A 21,375-nucleotide genomic window follows, 5' to 3' on the forward strand; every position below is an offset into this window, starting at 1 on the left:
TTTGCAAAACTATACCCGCTAGCTGGCATTGGTGTTGAGGTATTAAATATACAAACATATTTTTTTCTTCTATATATATATAAAAGGCAATACTTTTATATATTTAGAAGATATATATATATATTGTCAAAACATCTGTTTTGACAATTGGATTTATTTACATTCTGACTTTTGTAAAGTAAAAGGTTAAATTTTGTGAAGTTCTGTAATGTTCAGTTTTTTAATGTTTTATCAAACTTTCAATTGTGTTCATTTAATCTGTATATACACTTAAATCTGGCAATAGTGAAGCATTGACGGGTCTGCTAGTATGATATAAAAAATAAGTTTATAAAAATCAGTGCGTGGGTCATTTAAAAAGCCTTCATGGGTCAGTGTCTGACCCGTGGATCATAGGTTCACTACCACTGCCATAGAACCTTAATATGAAATAGATGTTTGAAAACCTTATTCATTTTTTTTTAATCAAATTTATGATGTTTTTCTTAAAAATTATAAGCACATGTTCGTAGATGTCCTAGAACAACAATAGAAAGTATGCCATTTTATGTAGGGCCAAAATTTATGTGGAAATTACCATATGACATTAATATCAATGTCAGTAGAAAAATTTATATAAAAAGGCTAAAGCAGTTATAAGTTTAAAAGAAACAAATGGATTTAACCCTTTAAAGAGTTCTTTTTAACATTTTTGAAATATTTTAGATAGTTGTAAGTTTTAAGATTGAGCTAAAATTCATGTTCTCAATTTTCTACTTGTCCTATATTTAGTACCGAGAAACCAGGGGATGGATTTAAAAATATCTTTCGCCTGACTTATTGTAAAATCAATTTTGCCATAAAATTAGCATCAGTGAGCAGTTTGTAACACTGGTTACACTTAAAAATTCTGACTGAACCTTTAGTAAGGCACAGTTCATGATTAAGTATCTTTGAACCAACATTTGAATGATTTACCCTTATTTTCACTTATAGAATACATTCTTATTATATTTCAGTTAATTTAAAGTACAGCTTTACTTTAAGACTTAAAACATTAAGTCTCGATTAACAAATCGAGACTTCATAATTAAAAATAATACCGTTTTATACACTATTTTTTCCAGTTATTTTGAAAACAATTTTACGCAATTTTAATAAAAATTTAGTATATTTATTTTTGTATAGAGCTATTTATTTTTGTGTTATAAACTTCTGAAATGACAAACTGAAACTAAATTTAACATAGTATTTAAACAAATTTATACTGTAATATTATCAGTTGCTCTTATAGCTATTTCAGTGGTTGGCACCACTGTTTTCACCCTGGCATCAGCTGATGTTATTGTTAGTAGTTTAGTGGGTTTTTTTTAGTGAGATATAATTGTTATTAGTTGCAACTTTGATATTGCACATATACCCAAAAAAGCACATTTATTTAATTCAGTTTAGTTTTTCATTTCAAAAATTTATAGTTTTAAATAGCTTTCATCACAACCATCATGGACAAAATATACGGTATTTATTTTTGCATTTTTTCTAGTACTTCTGGGAAATTATCAAAAGATTATTAAATAGATAATTTTTTCAATATTTCTTAAAAAGTTTCAATACAAAATTGAATTTTTCCAAAAAAGGTATATTCAATTTTAATAAAATTAGAGTATGTTTACTGTTTTATAAAATACTGAATTTTTTCATTAAGCACTTAAAATGCGAACTGTTGTTTTTAATGTAATTTTTCAGATCGATTTATATAGATTCACTACTTTGTAATTTAATCCTTTAAAAAATTTATCAAAATCAGTTTGGAACATTACTGCACAAGTGGATACTTAACTTAAACTCATATACATAGAAGTCAAGCGTGTAAACTTTGTATTCAGTTGTCAAGGAAGGTTACATATAATTCATTTTTTTTTTTTATTTAGCCATGCATTTTCAAAAAAATTCATTTCTTTTGTTAAACTCAAGATAAGGTTTAGGACTTTTATTATAGGTTTTGAGGTCATGGCAAAAAATGAAGTATCAGTTGAGATACACGGATCAAGGTATTATTGTTATATTTTTATAATGTTTTTTTAATGTATCTTTACCAGTTCTGTACTTTACTACTGCTCAAAATTAAGTATTGTTAATGTTAGGGCTAATACTGGTTTAATATAATCTAATAAAAATATTGTAATGTATCTTTGTATTACATTTTTATACCTTAGATATTCTTTTTATATTCCTTTCAGATCTTGGAGGAACAGCTACCAGTACTGATGTTGTTCAGAACATAATCAGACATGTTGAAGCTGCAGCTAAAGCAATGAAGTGGTGAGAAATATTTAATTTATAACATTTCATGTTAGCATTGTTATCTTGACAGTAAAAATGTCATTAGAATGGTAAATAGAACATTAATCAGAATTGTTTATTACTGGTATATTAATTATTTAATTAGATGGCTAAACGTGTTAATAAATCACGTCTGATTAATTCTCATTCAACTTTAAATATAATGGTAATAATTTTCTCACATCTGAGGAGTAGCATCCTGGAAACTGAAAGGCGTAAAGAATAAAATGGTGACCAAAGTCACATTTGATTAATGGTTTCCTGTAGATGGCTAAAGTTAAGTTTTATGGGCTTTAGGTGTTTATTTGTGGCACATGATCGTAGCAGTTGGTGCCAATAAGAATTAAAATAATAATATAATAAAAACTAGTAGTCCACCACCTTTTAAGAGCTTTATATCTTAGTAATACTGTTGTCACATAGCATGCTAGCTTAAATTTTCCTAAGATGTTTTTCTATGCGTAAGCATACATTTAAGATGTAAACATAAGTACAGATACCTTACCTACCTACCTTACCTACGTTACCTTACCTACCTTTGATTAAAATTAAATCTCTTACTTTATTCTATTTTTTAAGTATATTTGTGAGTGAACAATATTTTTGACATATCACCAAACAGTCGTGAGCTGAGAGATAGTAGAATCATAATTATTATTGTTAAATTACATACAATAAAATTCAGTTATAGTATTCTGATATTTAGTAATTTGCTGCTTTAACAGTATTATTTTTGTTTAAAAAATCTAAAATATTAAATAAAGGTTGTAAGAAAAATGTAAAAATGTTATACCAGCAGTATTTCTCACAAATAAAATAATTTTTAATAAATAGTTGTAACATCTTATTTTTTACATAGATATGAGTTGTTTAATGTTTGGCCATCATCAGCTGCAGTAATGGCTAATGGACAGTATACAGCTCAGCATTTTCAGCAATTGAGTAGTATATACTGTGTAGTAGTGATGATTTTTGGGTGTTTGGTTTTCATGTAAATTGTTACTTAGGACATTAATATTAACCAGTCAGTTAATTTGATACATTGCAGTAATCTATTTAAGCAGGATGCTTATAAAGCATAAGGCTCATTGTTTGCAGCGTAGGTATTCACTTGTGCATAATGTATACAAACTTTGTGATGAGAAAATTTTTTTGCGTTTCTTTTTAAAACAAATGATATCTTTTATGAGTAACTAAATAAAGGTCTCTGTGATTTCATTCAAAAACCCAATTAAACTCTTTTTTTGTCACATGAAATAAACTGTTTAGTCCATTTTTTTTTTTTTGCCAATTATAATAATTGAATACAACAAAAGTAATAGAATGGAAGATGACTGGCCTAAAAAATTTAGTTACTGGAAAATCCCTATTCAGAACAGACAACATACAATCAGATAAATGGAAAATATATTGGATTTTCAATGCATTAACTAATAATAATATTTTATGAACAGCTGATGTACTATTACTATTGATGATCTTTATTATTTGTGATCTTAAAACCACGGGTATAAAGACATTTTTTCAAGATCGTTATAACCTGCCCTTATTATCGATTAAATATGTGTTCTTAAATGACAGACACACAATGCTACTGGATGTTGTAAAATGCGAAGAGCCACCTTAAATTTTGACCTGGTTGCTAGTAATGGTAATGCACAATGTGTTTTATTTAATGATGCTTATAAATTCATTTCCATTTTTATAAACTACTGTACTTTAAATTTTTGCTGAGTTAGTCTACTGTACGCCATGGTTGGACAGTTAATAACTTTAATTTTGATTTAAAATATAAAACAAAGTAGTTCTAGATTTAAATTAATAAATACCAGCCAGAAAAGTAGATTTTTGCTATCACCAATATGATAGATGTTGTTGGGTAGAAAAAAGTTCAAATAAGAACACAATTTGTATTAATAAATATATTCTTCATCAGGAAATGAACAGCTAACTTAAAGATGAAATTAATCATTATCAGGGACTAAGAATGTTTCCTCCATTGTTTTTTTGAATTATTGTAACGTCTAGAAATAAGAACATAGTATTGCTCATTTTAATTGATAATGATGTTATAGAGATGTTCAGATAAAGTAATGATTTTTTGTTTACTTTTGCTTTTTGTATAAAAAAGTTTTTTTTAAATCTGCTAACTTCATTATCAGGTTTAGTTGTACTAATTGCATGCAAACAATGTTTACGGGGAAATTAATATTTTTTATGTTTGATGATGATGATGATATTTCAAAATTTTATTTAATCATTGTTACTCCTAAGGAACCTTTTGTTCCAACAAAAGCATCACAAAACTTAAAGGTGGTTTTAAGTTCAGTCAAGTGCATTCTAGTGTTTGCCTAGCAGCCCTAATCACTTTTATTAGTGATTGCAAAGGCTTACCTTTGAAATGCAGACAATTTACCTTATTTTTTTCTTTTAGAATATTCTAGTTTTTTAAAAACAAAGAGAAATGGAGAATAAATGCTATGTTAGATTATTTTGTTGGTGAAGTTAATAAACTTCCTATTTTTAATTTACTCCTAGAACATTTTCCTGCTGCTTACAATATTTTCTCTTTCAGTAGTCCCGTGAAAATTTTATAATTGAGTGTTACTCATGTTTCCAATGTATTATTGGATTGAGAGGGTAATTTTCAGTATTGCATTTTTGGTTCTTCAGACCTTTTCTTAGAGGGAATAATATGAAACCAATATTAGATTCTGTTGTAGTTTTGAGTTTTTGTTTAGATATGTATTTTTTAATTTTTTTTGTGTTAGAATTTTGAGCATAAAATAAAAACATTTTCATCATAGTTTTATATGAAACTGTTTCGTCTTTGAAAGTTATTCTGCTGTAAAATTCTTAGATTAAATTAATGATATATTATTATTAAATATGTAATACTTGGTAACTAGGTTATATATGATTAACATTTACGTGCAGTATGTAAATTAAGAATTAATTAGAATAAGTGAACTATCACAGACATCATTTACACTTGTTTTTATAGATTATTAGGATATTGATTTGTTTTAAACCAAATTTCTTTTATAAAATATCTTTATAATTTAAGAGAATTTCTTTGATTTGAGGCAGGATGATTTTAATTGCAACTTTTATTCTTGCTTTATTTTATTATTGGAACCTCTTCAGTATTTTTTATTTAATTCCATTATTCCACTGTATTGTTTTATATTACATATATCAAAATGCCAAATATAGCCAGCAGTGACAAGAATGAACATTTTCTGGTTTGCATTACTTTTGATTTATTAATCATTTAAAGTGCCAAATCATTTTAATTACAGAACACGTTACATATTCTTTTATTAATATTAAAAATTCCTTCTTCTAATGTGATATAAGTTTCAAATGTGGAGTTATCCGCTTGATTTAAATTCATGCTCAATCTCTGTTAAACATAAAATTGCCATAAAACAAATTTGCATCTTTTGTAAAGGCTATGCATTATGCATTTTTAGATTCTTCATTACTCCCTTTGTCACATTTGGTCACAGTTTTGTTAAGCTAGACATCATGTATGTGCTTACTCCTCAATTTGACTTTGCATTTAAAAGTTTTTTTATAATTGCACTGCAATAAAAAGTAAATGTAACAATAAACGCATATGTAGTTATTATTTTAAAGTGGCAGAAGGATGTTTGTCAGTAAATTCACGCATTTTAGTTTGAGAATGTAAAACTTTGTTAGATGCAAAGACTTGATCGGTTAATAGTACATTATAAATCTGAATTAGGAATTCTAAAACTTTTAATATAATTAGTTTCAAGTCATTTTTTGTCCCTGAATATGACAAACATGCTCTCTCTCTCTGTCTGTGTGTGTGTGTGTGTGTGTGTGTATATATATATATATATATATATTTGTGTGTGTGTGTGTGTGTGTGTGTGTGTGTGTGTGTGTGTGTGTGTGTGTGTGTGTGTGCGTGCGCGCGCGCGCGCGTGTGTGTGTGTGCGTGCGCGCGCGCGCGCGTGTGTGTGTGTGTATCATTTGAATATTCAACATGCTGTTGATTACATCAAATTAAACAAATTTCTAGTGATCAAAGTACTTTTAAAACTAAGAAGCAAACCAGTTTTAAGGTAACAGAAATATGAAAAGTAACATTCAGAAGCCTGTAAGTGAACTTAATAAATTAATACTAGACTGATGGGATGAGATTCTTTGAACTATAGTCAAAAACGTCTTTCAGATTTTTTAAAAATTCTATATTATTAATTTATCATTATTCTGTGAAAAATTTTCAAATATTCAAATGTTATACTGCTGTTCAAAAAAGGAGATCACCATGCTAAGTACACACTAACACCTCTTCTGTCTGTCTTCTCTCAATTTTTGATGGAATAGTTTTTGAAGAAAATTACACGTTTTCTAAAAGTTGGTTTGGTCTATGAGGAGTAAATTAACAGTTGAGTTTTTAATTTGGTTCTTAGATGTTTGATATTCTGGATGGGTAGTAGACATTATTTGTTATTTTATAACCTATCCCTGGTTTTTGATAGTATTAAACATGACCTGTTTTTTTTTTTAATCTTTAGGCTTATGATGTCCAGGATGTTAAGAAGGTTTGAGTCATACCAAGGAAATTGTTTTAAATAATATCTAGACAATTTATATGAAAGAACAGTGGTGATTGACAGTCATTTAAACACCTTTCATAACTTTAAGCCTATATCTTGTGTGTACCAAAGTTCAATTCTTGGTCCTATGTTTTTGCATGTTTTTGGTATGTGATTTTGCTAAAACCAAAATCACTTAAAATTAAATTATGATTAAACCAACATTGTTCTTTTTCATTCTGATTCCAGTAGGCCAGAAATTAAGCTAAAAATAAATATGGATAAAAAATTTTTAATTTTTCCTCACTTTCTTGGGCTTTTTTAGGCAAAGTCATGTTCATGCCCTAAATGCATAGTATTGGAACCATTATTTTCTACATTATTATCCACATACCATTATTAAACCATTATTTTCATCTACATACTATAGATGACTACAGTATGTAGTCATCTTCTGGGGCTATAGTTCAGAATCAGGAGCTAAATATTTCTTACGAGAGTAATTCTGCTTCTGTTTAGGCCAGCAGTGTAATTCATATAGATCTTTTTTCCACAAAGCATAAACCACTAACATCCCTCCAATTTATATTTCGAAATTACCAATGTGTTTCGTTCTGAGCAACAGTTTTCTCAATCGGTATAATAGACATAATAAAAATTATATATCTCCTTAACATAGTTTAACTTTATTTTCTAGAAGTCTTATTACATGACTGTTAAGGTATTCAATGAAATCCCTGATAAAATCAAGTCTTGTGGGGATATATAAAAATCCAATTAACGTATGCATTTTAATATTAAAAAAGTTTAGATACATTAGCATTGTGTTTTTTATTTGATCTACTTTTTTTTAATAAAATACTTTTATTCATTTTGACAAGTTAATATTGCTACCTCTCCTCTAATATTTGATTTCTAGCATAAAATATCTAACAAACTTCTTAATCATTTAAAACTGGACCCCGTGCTTACTATACGATAACTTTTTTACCTGTAGTTTCAATTAAAGTAAACATAAACAGGTTACATTTTCCTGAGATAAGCACTTTATATGTAATTTGTGGCAATAAATCTCAGGACAAAAACCCTTTGGCATCAAAGACTATCTAACAGGGTGGTTTGTCATAACTACATGGCAACACATAGTTGCCAATGGTTCTGAAAAGGTTATGTTTTTGTTTGTGAATGAAATTTACGTTTTCATCTTCATTGAAATCTGTTAATGTACATTTGCTTTGTTAACATTAAAGTTATAAAAAAATGTTACTTTTATTTTCTTAATCAAAATTACTTTATATACCTTTATTTGCGCTGTTTAGTTTCATTATTCTCTATGTTTTAATTTGCTTAATCTAAACTTTTTAAAATCATTTCTTTATCAATGTTTTCTCTTTGCCGGGTTGAGGCAATGTATACAATCCACTGTTTTAAGACTGTAAGGAATAGAACAATCAACTGCATCGGCCTGGTTTTCAAATTGTTTTTATTTTAAAATTCACCCCAGTTATTACACATTGAATAGATTTATTGAGTAAGGATAGTTTGTAAACAATAAATACAGGTAAGTGAGAAGTACATAATACATTTTTTTTTTTTATATTTGGAAGTAATATTATCTAAATACTTGTTACTAAATTAATTTTATACTTCTTTATTAATGATATCATATGTATGTCATAAATCATAATTATTATAAAAGTTAAAATACTCTTAAACGGTGCACCTAGCCAATCTTCATAAACTTGCATCCAAATGCATTTATGAAGATTATATGTATATATTTATGAAGATTATAGCTTTCACAACTACCTTTCTTAAATGCAATCAAAACTTTAATGCTTATTTCTAATATATAATACATTTTTAGAAAGTTACAGATTTCAATATAAATATCTGACATCAAATCTTTAATGTTGTAGACTACTGTTACTGCTTTTCATTTCAAGATTGTGTATTTAAGATTTGTAGCTTGAAGAAGCTGTAATAAATTTCCTGAAATCAGTATCACTGAATGTGAAAATATATAAAAATAGGTCGTAAAGTAACTTCATTCTGGGGTTTCTAAATTCATCAAACTATATTTGAATTACCTGCTAGATGACAATATTAATTGTTTTCGTTTATCCAATTTTTATTCTTGGCTTAAAAACTATTGAATATTATTAAATTATACAGAATAATTTAATTTTGTTTCATAAAGGATAAACAGATAATTGTATTCAGATATTTTACTTGCAAGTAGAAAAAAAATTGAACGGGATCCTTGTAATAATACCCCCAGTATTTATAAACTGACAATTTGCATGTTATAATTAATTATATAAATTACAGTAATAAATAATGAATTTTGTTGGACCTTTTTTTTTTATAAATCTTTCTAATTGATGGTATTAAAACTTAACACTTTCTGTTTCAATAAGACTTAGACTTTTTCTTTCTCTAAAACTTTTGTATTGCATGGTTTGTTGTTTTTTATATCTTCCACTTATATTTCTGTACAAATAGATGAATGTTTCTTTTATTTTTGTTTTCAGATTTTATGTGGGTACACAGTACACAGTGCTTTACAACGGTCTGTTCACAGTGGTCTATAGAATTGTGAATCGTAGTATCTAAGTTAATCATTACAATTTTTTTTTTGTTTTGTTAATTTTGTTGTTTTAATAGTATAAAAGATCATACTTTGTTACTATTATTTCTTTTCCTAATTTGTTTTTATGTATGTATTGATGTAAAATAATTGTGTAACAATTTTTCTATTTATTGAAATATTTAAAGAGAAAACCCTTTGTTGCAGGACTACTCATTAAAAGGATTTAATTCTAAGGTAGGAAATAAAAATTATATAATTATCAAACTTTAGATGTAATTGTTAGTATTGTGTAGAATAATGTTAATACATTTTATTATTCTTGTTGGTTTTTTTTTAAACATTTATGTAATCATTTTACTTATGTTGAAATGTTTTGTTTATTAAATATATTTTGCGTAAACATCACAATATTTTTTAATGTTACCTTTTGTTTTGTGGTGATTTTTAGCGATCACAATCTATACATTGATCATGGGATAGTCTATTTGTTGTATTATTTGTTTTTTATTTTTCATTTTATCCATTTATTTTGTTGGCATTTAAAACTTGTTTCACTTGTTGAATAAATTAATTAATACTTTTACCTATACATTGATCAGTAAAATAGAATCTTTATGTGGTCTTATAGCGAATGGTATTTCCTATGCATAAATCCTAGTGTATACGTCGAGATTTCAGAACAAAAAAATAGGGGGTCAATTTTTATGCCAAAGCTTAAAATAAATGTCAAAGTTTTTAAAGGTGATTAATTGTAATGTAAATTTAAGATTTGTTTTAAAATATTTACTGAAAAGAATTTTTCATCAATAAATGACCATCTCTTGCATGTCCCAGTACATATTGATGGATAGTGTACATGTAAAAATTAAGTTAAATTCTTATATTCCTTGTTTTCTGTTCGGTTTTTCTCATTTGGACCAACAAGCTTTGCTAATCGTGTAGCATTTTACAAGACATTCTTTAATAATTTTTCTGCCGATCATAAACAAGGTCTTTACTCTTTACTGACAGTGGAAAGTGTACTTTGGTCATGCTTCACTATAGTTTTGATTCTTTTAAATTACATAAATTTTAACTACGATGAAGAATATTTATATCAAATTTTTATAACACTTGTTAAATATGTTTGATACATACTTTAAAAATAAATATGTTACTCAATAAACATAAGAGAGTTGTCAATAAGTAGAGAGACAAATGACTGGAGATTATATATTCATTGACAATGAAATTAACACTATTTTTCAACATTATCCCCAGCTACATTCAGGCACTTGTCCCATCTTTCTGAGAGCTTTCTAAATTCCAGTAGTAAGGAATTGTTCACCTTGATTTATTGTCTGAGCCTTTCTGGTATTGAATTCTAGAGCTACTCGTCAAATTTGATACCATATCAAAACTCTTTGAGAGGACAAACAAAAAAGATTTTGATGATATGAGATTAGGACTTTAAGGTGGATGTAGCAACACCTTCCGACCCAGCTGTTTAATAGCTTCCCATGTCTTTTGAGTTGTATCGGGGCTGGTGTTATCATACAGGAGAATTACACTTCTTGAGAGAGAACTAGGCTGTGTCCTTATTGCTAATTTCATTTTATTTTCTAGCACATCACAATAGTACTCACTGTTCTTCATAATTTTATTGTACATTGAATTTTATTTATGTGCAATAATTTGTTATATATTGTTCCTCCAAATAAGCAATAAATTGGCCCTTTATTGAAAACACTTAGCATCACTTTACTGACTGAGACACATAGGTTTTGAATTTTTTCTTAGCAAGGTAATTCAGATGTTCTATTCTGTATTCTGACATTTACGTTTCAGCTCAAAATGATGAATCCACGTTTCATCACAAACTATTGTGCAATTAAAAATGAATTACCTTCCTCTAAAATCTGTTTAAGTGTTTTGCAAATGTGAATTTGGGAGACAGTTGACTCAAAAAGAAACATGTTTTATATATCACAAAAAGATTTAAAACTTTAATTTTTTGTAGATGTTCAGATCCCACCTTAAACACATTTTGTGGTAATTCAGCTTATCATAGACAATAGATTAGATGGTGGCAATACTCACACTACAAATTTTAGAAATTTCCCAAATTTTTTGTGTCTGTCCTTATGAAAAGATCAAGATAACTTATGCCTTCAAGATGTATATGTTTGACTGTGTCTGTAGCAGTGAGCTTAATTGGTTCAATCAACCCGATAATAATTTTAACTTGACTTGTATAGAGAATCCCTAATGATTCAAAATGAAGTTCAGCAGTGTACTAAGATTTACAGTACAATTTGTAAATATCCAGTCAGAAGAAATATTAATAAAAATCCTTATTTGCAGTTTAATGACTATTTTCTCTCTATTGATCACAGTCGATGAAACATTTTATCCGCTAAAGAAATCTTCCAGTGAGTATAAAATTTACTTTTATCTGAATATTTTCTTTTTAACAAATGGTTTAAGGGCATCAGATCTGAGGCTGATATTTTATTTATAAAATAATTCAGGATCTTTCTCTAATGTAAACATAGGGCATGATTGCATCTCCCATATTTTACTAAAAGGCAGAAAAGCTTTCTCAGTTTGCTGTATATGTCAACTTAAATCACTGGTCTCTTTAACAACAATTCTTTCCTGATTTCATCTGTGGTGCTTAGCTAAGTAACTGGTATTTTATTAGAAACAAATCAAAATAAAAATTCTTAATTTGAATTTATAATGAATTTCTTTATAATTAACTTGTAATTAATTAATCTCTAAGGGAAATTTTTAAAGATATAAAAAAAATTATTAAAATCACTGCACCTTAATTATATCATAACTTGATAAATAATCATACATTATTTATGTATGATGTCTTTTGAAGGTATGTATACCTTTGACATTATTATGGAATTAATAAATGTGGTTCAAAGGAAATGGGAAACCAGCACGGGTACTTCTATGAGGCTATGTATACCGTTCTGAATGCACATAAAAGGACCGTGAAGCATACAGTTGTTAAATGCTAGTGAATACTAAAACAGTGTAATTATTGTAATGTAACAGCTAATATTCTTATTTCATTAACAATAATTACATCATTAAAATGTATTGGATCTTTTCATTAAATGATGCCTGATATATCTAACTGTAATCTTGGCTATCCAGGTATTAATTTTTTGTTATCTTTTTGGTATTAAACATAAAATTTTCTGTTTCACTTCCAAAGCTGTGAATGAAAATTAAGTAAAATGATATCAAATGGTATTAAAAAATGAGAGACTTCCTGGAAGTTCTGAAATAAAATCTTACTATTGTTATGAGATTTTGTGCATCACTTTCTGACTTATTCTTGGTATTTATTTAAAAACCTATTGTTTTATGGCACTGACTTGCTTTTCCTTAAAGAATATTACTGATAACACATTGTTATCTAGGTGTTGATATTTAAGCTGTATTATAATGAATCTGTTGAGTTTAGACTAATTCTCAAGGTGCAAGAAGAGATTAAGACTTTTTGAACCAAGGTTCTAACTAGATGGTTAAAAATCACTTTCTTAGAATTTTGTATCGACTGGGCTTACATGTTATTGTATTGGATTCTGTTTTCCCACAGAGGTGCATGACTGTCTCAGTATTTCCCATTGTTTATTAAAGCGGGGTCTACTGTTATTTCTTTCACCATATAGTAATAGATAACTTTCATTGGATTGTGCTCCCCTTAAGATAACTTTTTTTTTAATAATATAGTAATGAATTTGACTAGTATTTATTAATGAAATAAAAATTACACCCAAGCTAATAGCTGGCAGAGATTTTTGTATATTAATTTTCTTAATGCTATCGCAAATTAAAAATTAATAATAGACTGATGTAAGTATCAGTGTACTTATGTTAAGATCACATTCTTAATTCTGCCTATCAGCACCAAATTTTATTTTACAGAAGTGCTTAAAATCAATCAATAGCCCTTAGCAAATGCCCCAATATTTTTTAATTTACTTTTAAGTAGTGTAATTTTTCATCTGAATAATAAGTTTGTAGATGATGATTTATAATTTTAAGCTGGGTTCTACCATTAGTTACGAACCGATTTATTAAAGAAAGATCTTGTGTCATGTAATTAAACTAAAATTATCAACCCTTTTGTAATGTCGAGTATGTTAGTTATTTCTTAACTTTTAAATGTTGAACATAGTTTTGCTATGTTTTAATTTTACATTACCATACACTTGAAATTTATTAATAAAGTAATGTTTATTTTACTGATTAAAAGTTGTGCTGTATCTTAAAAATTGGCCTTTTATTGTGGTCAGTTCTGTTAGATGATCATTAGTTACTAGTTTATGTTTCATTGTCCATTGTGTTTTCCAATTCACTATTGCATTGCCAATTTTGGAATTTTAGTTGTAGTTATTGTCTTTGTTACTTCCTTAACTAATCATTAAACATTTACTATTGTATGTCTGTTATCAAAACTGTACTTTATGTTTGTATATATTGTGAGATATATATATATATATATAAAATCAACAAATTGTTTGATTTAAAAAAATAATGTATTTAAAAAATTCTGCATTATGGTTTGTTTATTTTACCTATTTATAAGATTTAATAATTAAATCTGCTGTTGAAATTGTAACAAACTATAATCTTTTCTTGCCCATATGTAGACTTATTGTTCAGCTTCTTTTTTTTTTTATTTTGTTCAATGAAGAAATAGTATTCACAGTTGTGGAAGGGCTGACCATTTTTAAAGCATACTTTTTTGTTTTGTAATACATATTTTTACCCTTTTGTCTTACTTAAGTCAATAATTGAATAATTGTAAAATTTATTAGTGATTATTATTTGTTTAAAGTAATCTATCTATTAATCATACATATCAAAAAAAGGCAAATGTAGTCTATATATAGTTGGGAGTTTTTGTGTATTATCTTAGATTTTAAGATTTTCTAGTTTAGGGTTATTTTAAATCATCTGAGCACATAATTATATTTTTATTATTAAGTACCTTGAATGCTGCTTGATTTTTAATTTCCCAATTATTTTGCAATATCCATATATGCAAATAATTCAGGTGCATTATCAAAATTGCATTTTGCAATCTTTTGTATCTTAGAACAATTTGCAATGATTTTTTTTTAATTATACATATTCCAGTTTGAAATTAACATTAATTTAAAAAAAAAATATTTTTCCTTTGTCAATGATAAATTGAAATTACTATTTTGAAATTTACATTTAGCAATATCATTTTTATAATGTTATTTAGTAGTAAAAAATATTAAGAATTTAACGTATTTCCTTCATAAATAATTACTTGTAGACAGTGCGGAATGTGTTAATTAGTTTGAAAATGGTCAGTGCAGATTCTGCTCATACTACACTGATATGAATAGCATATTATGCTTGCACTTGATCAACAGTGTTATTGATCTAGCAAATAACTATATGTTGCATTCAAAACATATTTACTTACAATATACAAAATAATTTTAATTTTCATCTGTGTTATAAACATTAGGTTTTGCATTGTACTGCCTACAATAAATGAAATTTGTAGTAATCTCAGTAAGTGAAGTTTTGTACACAATTAATTTTTTTTAAATTACTGTAATTGTTATATTTATATGTATCAACAGTAACAAAAGTTAGAATATTGTCATCTGTTAATTTTGGTATAATTTATTAAAAGACTGTAGGGGACAAATAGAATATATGAAACAGATAATCAAAGATTAGCAGTTGATTGATGACTGAAAAATTGTAATCTTTCAGTTAGGAGAATGTTTGCAATGTCTTAAATTTTAAAATGATATAAGGGAATTGCTGTTTCTTGCAGCTAATATATGGTAAGTTTGTTATATTTAAACATATATATGGTCAGCACAATATTGTTCTTCACGTACACATAAGTTATTCATAGTTGAGCCCAGACTTGTGTGCAGCATACTTCACTGACAAAATGACTTCATTATTTTGTGCAACATTATTTTATGGTTGGTATATTGTTTTTTTTTGTTTTTTTTTGTTTTTTTTTTTTCAGAGCTTATGTGAATATATGTATTTGTATTTCAGTGATTAAAGAAAATAATTGTGATGTCTAGAAATTTCTTATTATATATTGATACTGTGAAATATCTCTTTTTTAAACAAATTTCAGAGTATCTTATACTATTATTAAATTTAAAAACCTGTATAAACAAATTAGGTAAGTGCTAGTACAATCATATCGTTAAAAAATAATAATGGTTGAAGCTTACTTACTGACATTTATTCCTTAACTTAAGGTTGTTTTATCTATGTTAGGTAACTAAATAGTTGGATCTTACTATAAAAGTTCAGATATCTGATTATGTTTTTTATTTCTTGATTATTATATTAGCGATTCTGATTCATTGCTTCTATTCATCTGCTTTAAGTTCCTTGATTTTTCCCAAAAAAATGAACTATTTTTGAAGTGATTATATCATTCTTTTGTTTGTCTTCCACAGTATTAGCATCAAGTACTTGATGTATCTGGTTTATCGCTTTAGTTCAGGCATTGCCTAACTTTTAGTAAAACTTGACGTAGTTATTGTTTAACGCATTCATGTCATCGTGCAAGAAATGATAATATGATAAAAGCAGTTTAGCTTAACTGTAAAAAAGAAATCAGGGAAATGACTGACTACCAACAAGACCCAGAAAAAATATAATTTATGCATAAAAAGGTTCTTGAGTACTTTGCTGAAGCGTTCTTGACTCTAGTTACTTTCCAAGACAAAAAGATAGGTCTTTTGGGACAGATCTCTTCATGTAGTTAAATTATTAAAGGCATTTTAAGAAATAAAGAATACTGATGTTGAAGAGCTTAAGATTTATTAGAGTAAAAGAGTAATTGAGTTTTTTAAAACATTGATTGCATCATTGCACTATAATGTATAATTTACCACACTCTTAAAGTATACATTGACTGTAGGAGGGCCTAGCTTTATTGCACCTCTATTATTAGTTGGGATTTTTTGTAAAACTCCATAGGAAGTGGCCGCCCTGTCAGCTACAGATAGACAGTGACACAGATAGATCCAGTGTTGTGGATGATTCATGTTACCTATCCAGGTAGAAAAATAAAGGAAATAAGTGTAAGGGTGTAGGGAAAGGATAATTCAACCTTAGGCTAATTGTCCCCTGAAAGGATTATTTATAAATGGTAGATATTTTCTATTGTACAGACTGCATATGGCATTATTCATAAAGAAAATAAATTCATCAAACTTCATGAGGAGATGTGATATATTCACTTTATTACATTCAAGATTATTACATATAAAATGATTCTCTTATCAAAATACTGGAACTAGATCAACAAGTCCTGTAATTGGGGTTTTCATGAAAGAAAATGGTGTTTAATTAACTCCAATAGGTTCTTTGGAAGATAAAGTACCAGTATTTTGAAAAAAGAACAGATTTTACATTTAATAATTTTAAATAAAGTAAACTGTTTGTATGTGAGTACCTATTCTCTTTTCTAATGCTGTGACTGTCTGGATTCATTAGCATTATTGTGTATGTACTAATTGTTTTTGTATTGTGATACTTTTACTACTGCTTTTAATTTGTAGTGGAACAGTAACACCATTGTTTGGATTTGTATTTTATTGTTTGCCTATTAATTTCAATATGGCTTCTAGTTCATCCATTTATCCTTTCATGCCAATAAAATTTTGAAATTATCTCATCTACAATCAAGAAGAAACAATCTTTTGCCATATATATATTTTGTTTAATATTTGACATTTCAATTACTTTAAAAAATCATTGTTAATATTTTTTAACATCAAATTCAGATTTAATACAGCATTTACGTTATCATTTTTTTATTGGTTAAATTAATTCGTTAGGTTTTAACTAGGCAGTTTTCCATGTTTATTTGTCCTCTTTCCTATAATTCTCTTAATCTTTATGTCATCTACTTGCAGTACTGTGCAAACTAATTGGGACAAGTAGCAGTTTTATGGTAAATTCACTATACATTCAATACTTGCTCAAAAATTCTGAGAATATAACGATATACAGGTATAAGAGGTTGCAGTTATTGATTGTGAATAACCGATTTTAACTGCATATGATCCATCAACCTTCAGCAGTCTTGTCATTCTGTGCATTGTAATGTAACCTGTTATATTGTGTGGTTGTTATGTAAGAGATTAGAAGCACTGTTAATTTGTTTTTTTTTATGTTACTGAATACAATGTGTCGTAGATACTTCAGTGCCAGGAAGAATCTATACGTGTCTTCCTAACAGAAAAAAAAGTGGTACAAAACTAAGTATAAGTCATCCGTATAAAGTAAGTAGAGAGATTTGGCGGCAGATTAACACCTCTACATTTGTTACAGGTGTCTTGAAATAGGAAGGAAAGGCAGGAAGATAACTTTAACTATTACAGTGAAAACAAAGCATCTGCTGCAAACAAGAAAGTACAATTCACAGATCTCTACAGATTGGACATAATTACCATTTTCAAACAAAATACATTTTATAATGAAAATTGCATCCCCAATTGTTCATTGAAGTCCTGGGGAACCACTGAAGACCTGTGCTATGTCATAAAGTAAAACAAGTCCCAGAACAATGTTTGGTATTTTTTCAGTTCTAGTGGATCAGGAGACCTAATTCCAGTTAAGATGATAAAATCCAATAAATACATAAACATTTTGGATTACCAAATTCATCCACTAAAGGAAACAACATTTTTTTTAGTGTAACCTTGCTCCGTGCCACACATCACTTTCTATATGTTAATTTCTTCAAGAAAACAGTATAAATGTGTCAGCTTGGCCAGGAAATACTCCAGACCTATACTTGATAGAAAACTAGTAGAGTATTATAAAAAAGAGGCTTGAAAAAAGGCTTGTTGTTCATAAAAAAAAGTGCACACTGAAGAATATTATAGAGGTGTTTTTCATAACAGTGACATGAACGATTTTATTAATATTTGTTGAATCAATGCCAAAACAAATTAGTGCACTGTTAACCGTAAAATTAGGACATGTTTCCTATTAAAATACAGGAAGTCTGTATTTTGTATTTTAATAATTAAATAAATGCAAATTAATGAATATTTTAGAAAATTAATAGGTTTTCTTTTGTCTCAATTAATTTGCATAGGACTATACTGATATCTTGTACTTCTGCTCCCTTTTTTACCTTTTATAATTTTCTGGATTATCTAACAGAATAAATCTTCACCTTCATCCAGTTCTCAGCATCTCCTCGTGGGTTACTTATTCTCCATGATTAATTTTTTCCGCAGTTTCTTTTCTGATCATATTTTAATTGTTTCAATCTTTCCTCTTTCTAGGTGTCCTTGCCTCTATTGTCTTTAATGTCGTATTCATTCCAAACTTTTTACTATTCATTTCCTCGGTGCTTCTACATAATATTCTCCTCTTCTCATTGAAGTCTTTCTAAGCTATTTGTATTCTCTTTAACAAAGTACAAACGCATCTTTCTTTAGCTGGCTTCATAGATATTTGAGAGCTGTTTCTCTTTCTTTAATCTGAAATATTTGTTTATACATTATGCTTAAGCAATACTTAAATTATCATTTTTGAGTGATTTCACTAATATATCATAATTTTTGTTTCTTAATGTGATATATGAATTTAACATATTTATTAACGTTAGAGTGAAATCTGAAGTCAGAAATTTACTATCACCTTTTATTTTTTTAAATTTCAAAATTTGAGATTGAGAAATTTTTATTTTATAGCATGTTTTATTATCTGTATTATTATTATTATTAAATTGTGTTATATTAGTTCATTACATGTACGTTTTATTTAATGTTTTTAACATTTTAGTTTGTACATTTAAAACATGTAGAGTGATTTGATTTGCTGTTGTGTTTTTGTTGATCTGGAATTACTATTTAATCTTAAGCATACAGTAGTATTGGTTCCCTCATTGTGATTGGTAGCAATCAGACTTATAATTCATAATTAAGCTATGCTAGTTCTCACAATTCCAATAAACTTTTAATTTTAAAATGGTAATGAGGAAGGGCATGAGGGGTTATGGAAGAAGACAATAATGATGAAGACTCCAAAATAAAATCTACATTTTATATCATGAATTGAGCTAAATGATATAGTTTGGGATTTCAAATTATCAAAAAATCAAGTTAACTTTTGCGATCAAGGTTATAAGATTGAAATTTACTTCAAAAACATTCAAAATCTAAGTATTTTGTAATTTATTAGAAAGTTATATCTCAGTTCTTTGCTGAAGAAAATTTTGTTTGTATATCAATATTGATAGATCTTTCATTACAATTAAAGGTCATACAAGTGAAAAATGGTGCTTTTTTTAGAGTCAACCTAATACAATTTGAAAGTCGTTCTGCTTTGTAACAGTAACAAAATGTCTAAGCCAGTTGATTATATGAAATATATGAAAATGGTTTAGTAAAAAAATTAATTACAGATAGCATGTGTGCAATGTTTATGGAAATTTGAGAGTAGCTCTTTTGTTTGTGATGCAGTTAGAATGTATTAAGCGTTGTTGTTTTATTTTTGAATGGAACAGCTGAGCTTAGGGTCAGCATTATACCATAAAAGTGGAAGTAACAAGATACTCCAGGTGAAAAAACGTTCATGACCTTCTAGTTATATAAAAAAGTTTTTTTTTTTACATGACTGCCTAAAAAGGAGTGTAATTTACGTTTGCCACTCCATTTCAAACTGGGATAAATTAAAAATGTTGAAAAAAGGAATGAAGGACAGTTGTGATTTCATGTATATAAGGTAGGATTTTCTAAATATAAGCAAAGGAAAAATTAAAGAAGTGATATTCATTGGTCCATAAATAAGGAGCTGGTCAAAGATGACACATTCAACTCCTTGCTAGAACCTTGACCTAGAACAGACAGCATTTAAATATGTATGTGAACATTTTCTGCGTTCCAATTTATCAGAAAATTACCAGTATGTTAAATTTAAGGAAAGTTATTAGTTTATACAGAACAATGGAATGTACAGAACATTTCTACTAAATGATAGAAAACCAGTAAAAAGATTAATGGAAAACTAATGTGGTAACAGATAGACTATTAATTCAGAATGTGTCCAAGACACTACAAAAAAAGAGCATCAAGTAGGAAGTTTTAATGTAAGTATATGAGGTCTCTTAATATAACTTTTAAATTCAATCTATTTAATTTTTTTTTTTTAAAGTAAGGGTGATAGAAAAAATCTTATTACAGATCTCTAATCTGCACAAAAAAGCCACTTAGAAGAAGGTATCAAAGGCAGAAAAACATTAAAAATTATTTTCTACATGAATATTATCTCTGGTAATTTGTTTTGCATGAAAATTATTTGAATTTAATATTCATATTAGTGATGCATCCGTATGATCTTTGATCATAGTTGTAACATGTGGGCTATCTCAGTCAGCTACATCTGAAAAGTGAAAGGGTGCAAAATAAAGAAGAATGTCAGTGGCTGAAACCATCTTTAATTAACTAATTCATTAGATGTCGGAAGTTAAATGATCCAGGTTATACTTTTCCTTTTGATAGGTGATTCCATGTCAACATTTTTATGCACATAATGATAGCAATCCATACCATTCTAAAGTATGACTTAAAGAAAAATTCATCTATGAAAATTATATAAAAAGCAAACTAATCAAACAACCATGAATAGTTAAGAGATAATGACAATCACAGACATATTAACAACTGAGACAAACATTACTGTCTAATTAAAATATAAAAATTCAGTTCAGTCACTTTTTGTGAAGAATACCGTAAATATTGAAGTCTGATGAAATTATGAGTAACTATAAATTATTAATGATAATTTTAAAATAGTAAAATAAATATTTGTATGAAGATTGTCTGCTTTGAAAAT

At 27.6% G+C, this 21,375-nt stretch overlaps 1 protein-coding gene across 4 annotated transcripts in view; it reads left to right on the forward strand.

The window, feature by feature from the left end:
- The window catches only part of Idh3g (Isocitrate dehydrogenase (NAD(+)) 3 non-catalytic subunit gamma), a 101,608-nt gene that overhangs the window by 73,508 nt on the left and 6,725 nt on the right, over positions 1–21,375 (forward strand). Inside the window, exons 9-11 of one of the 4 annotated variants that reach the window (XR_012756075.1) lie at positions 2,220–2,301; positions 9,694–9,723; positions 11,833–11,900. Coding sequence is in view for 2 of the 4 variants with exons in the window: in XM_075362787.1 (XP_075218902.1) it covers positions 2,220–2,301; positions 9,694–9,706 (95 nt within the window). In the remaining 2 variants the exon portion in view is untranslated. Of the gene's footprint in view, positions 1–2,219; positions 2,302–9,430; positions 9,892–11,832; positions 11,901–21,375 lie in introns of those variants that run through there. The other 3 variants (XR_012756076.1, XM_075362787.1, XM_075362788.1) reach the window with 3 other exon arrangements.

Source organism: Lycorma delicatula, chromosome 4 (genome assembly GCF_047948215.1).
Source record: "Lycorma delicatula isolate Av1 chromosome 4, ASM4794821v1, whole genome shotgun sequence".
NCBI classification, from domain to species: domain Eukaryota; kingdom Metazoa; phylum Arthropoda; class Insecta; order Hemiptera; family Fulgoridae; genus Lycorma; species Lycorma delicatula.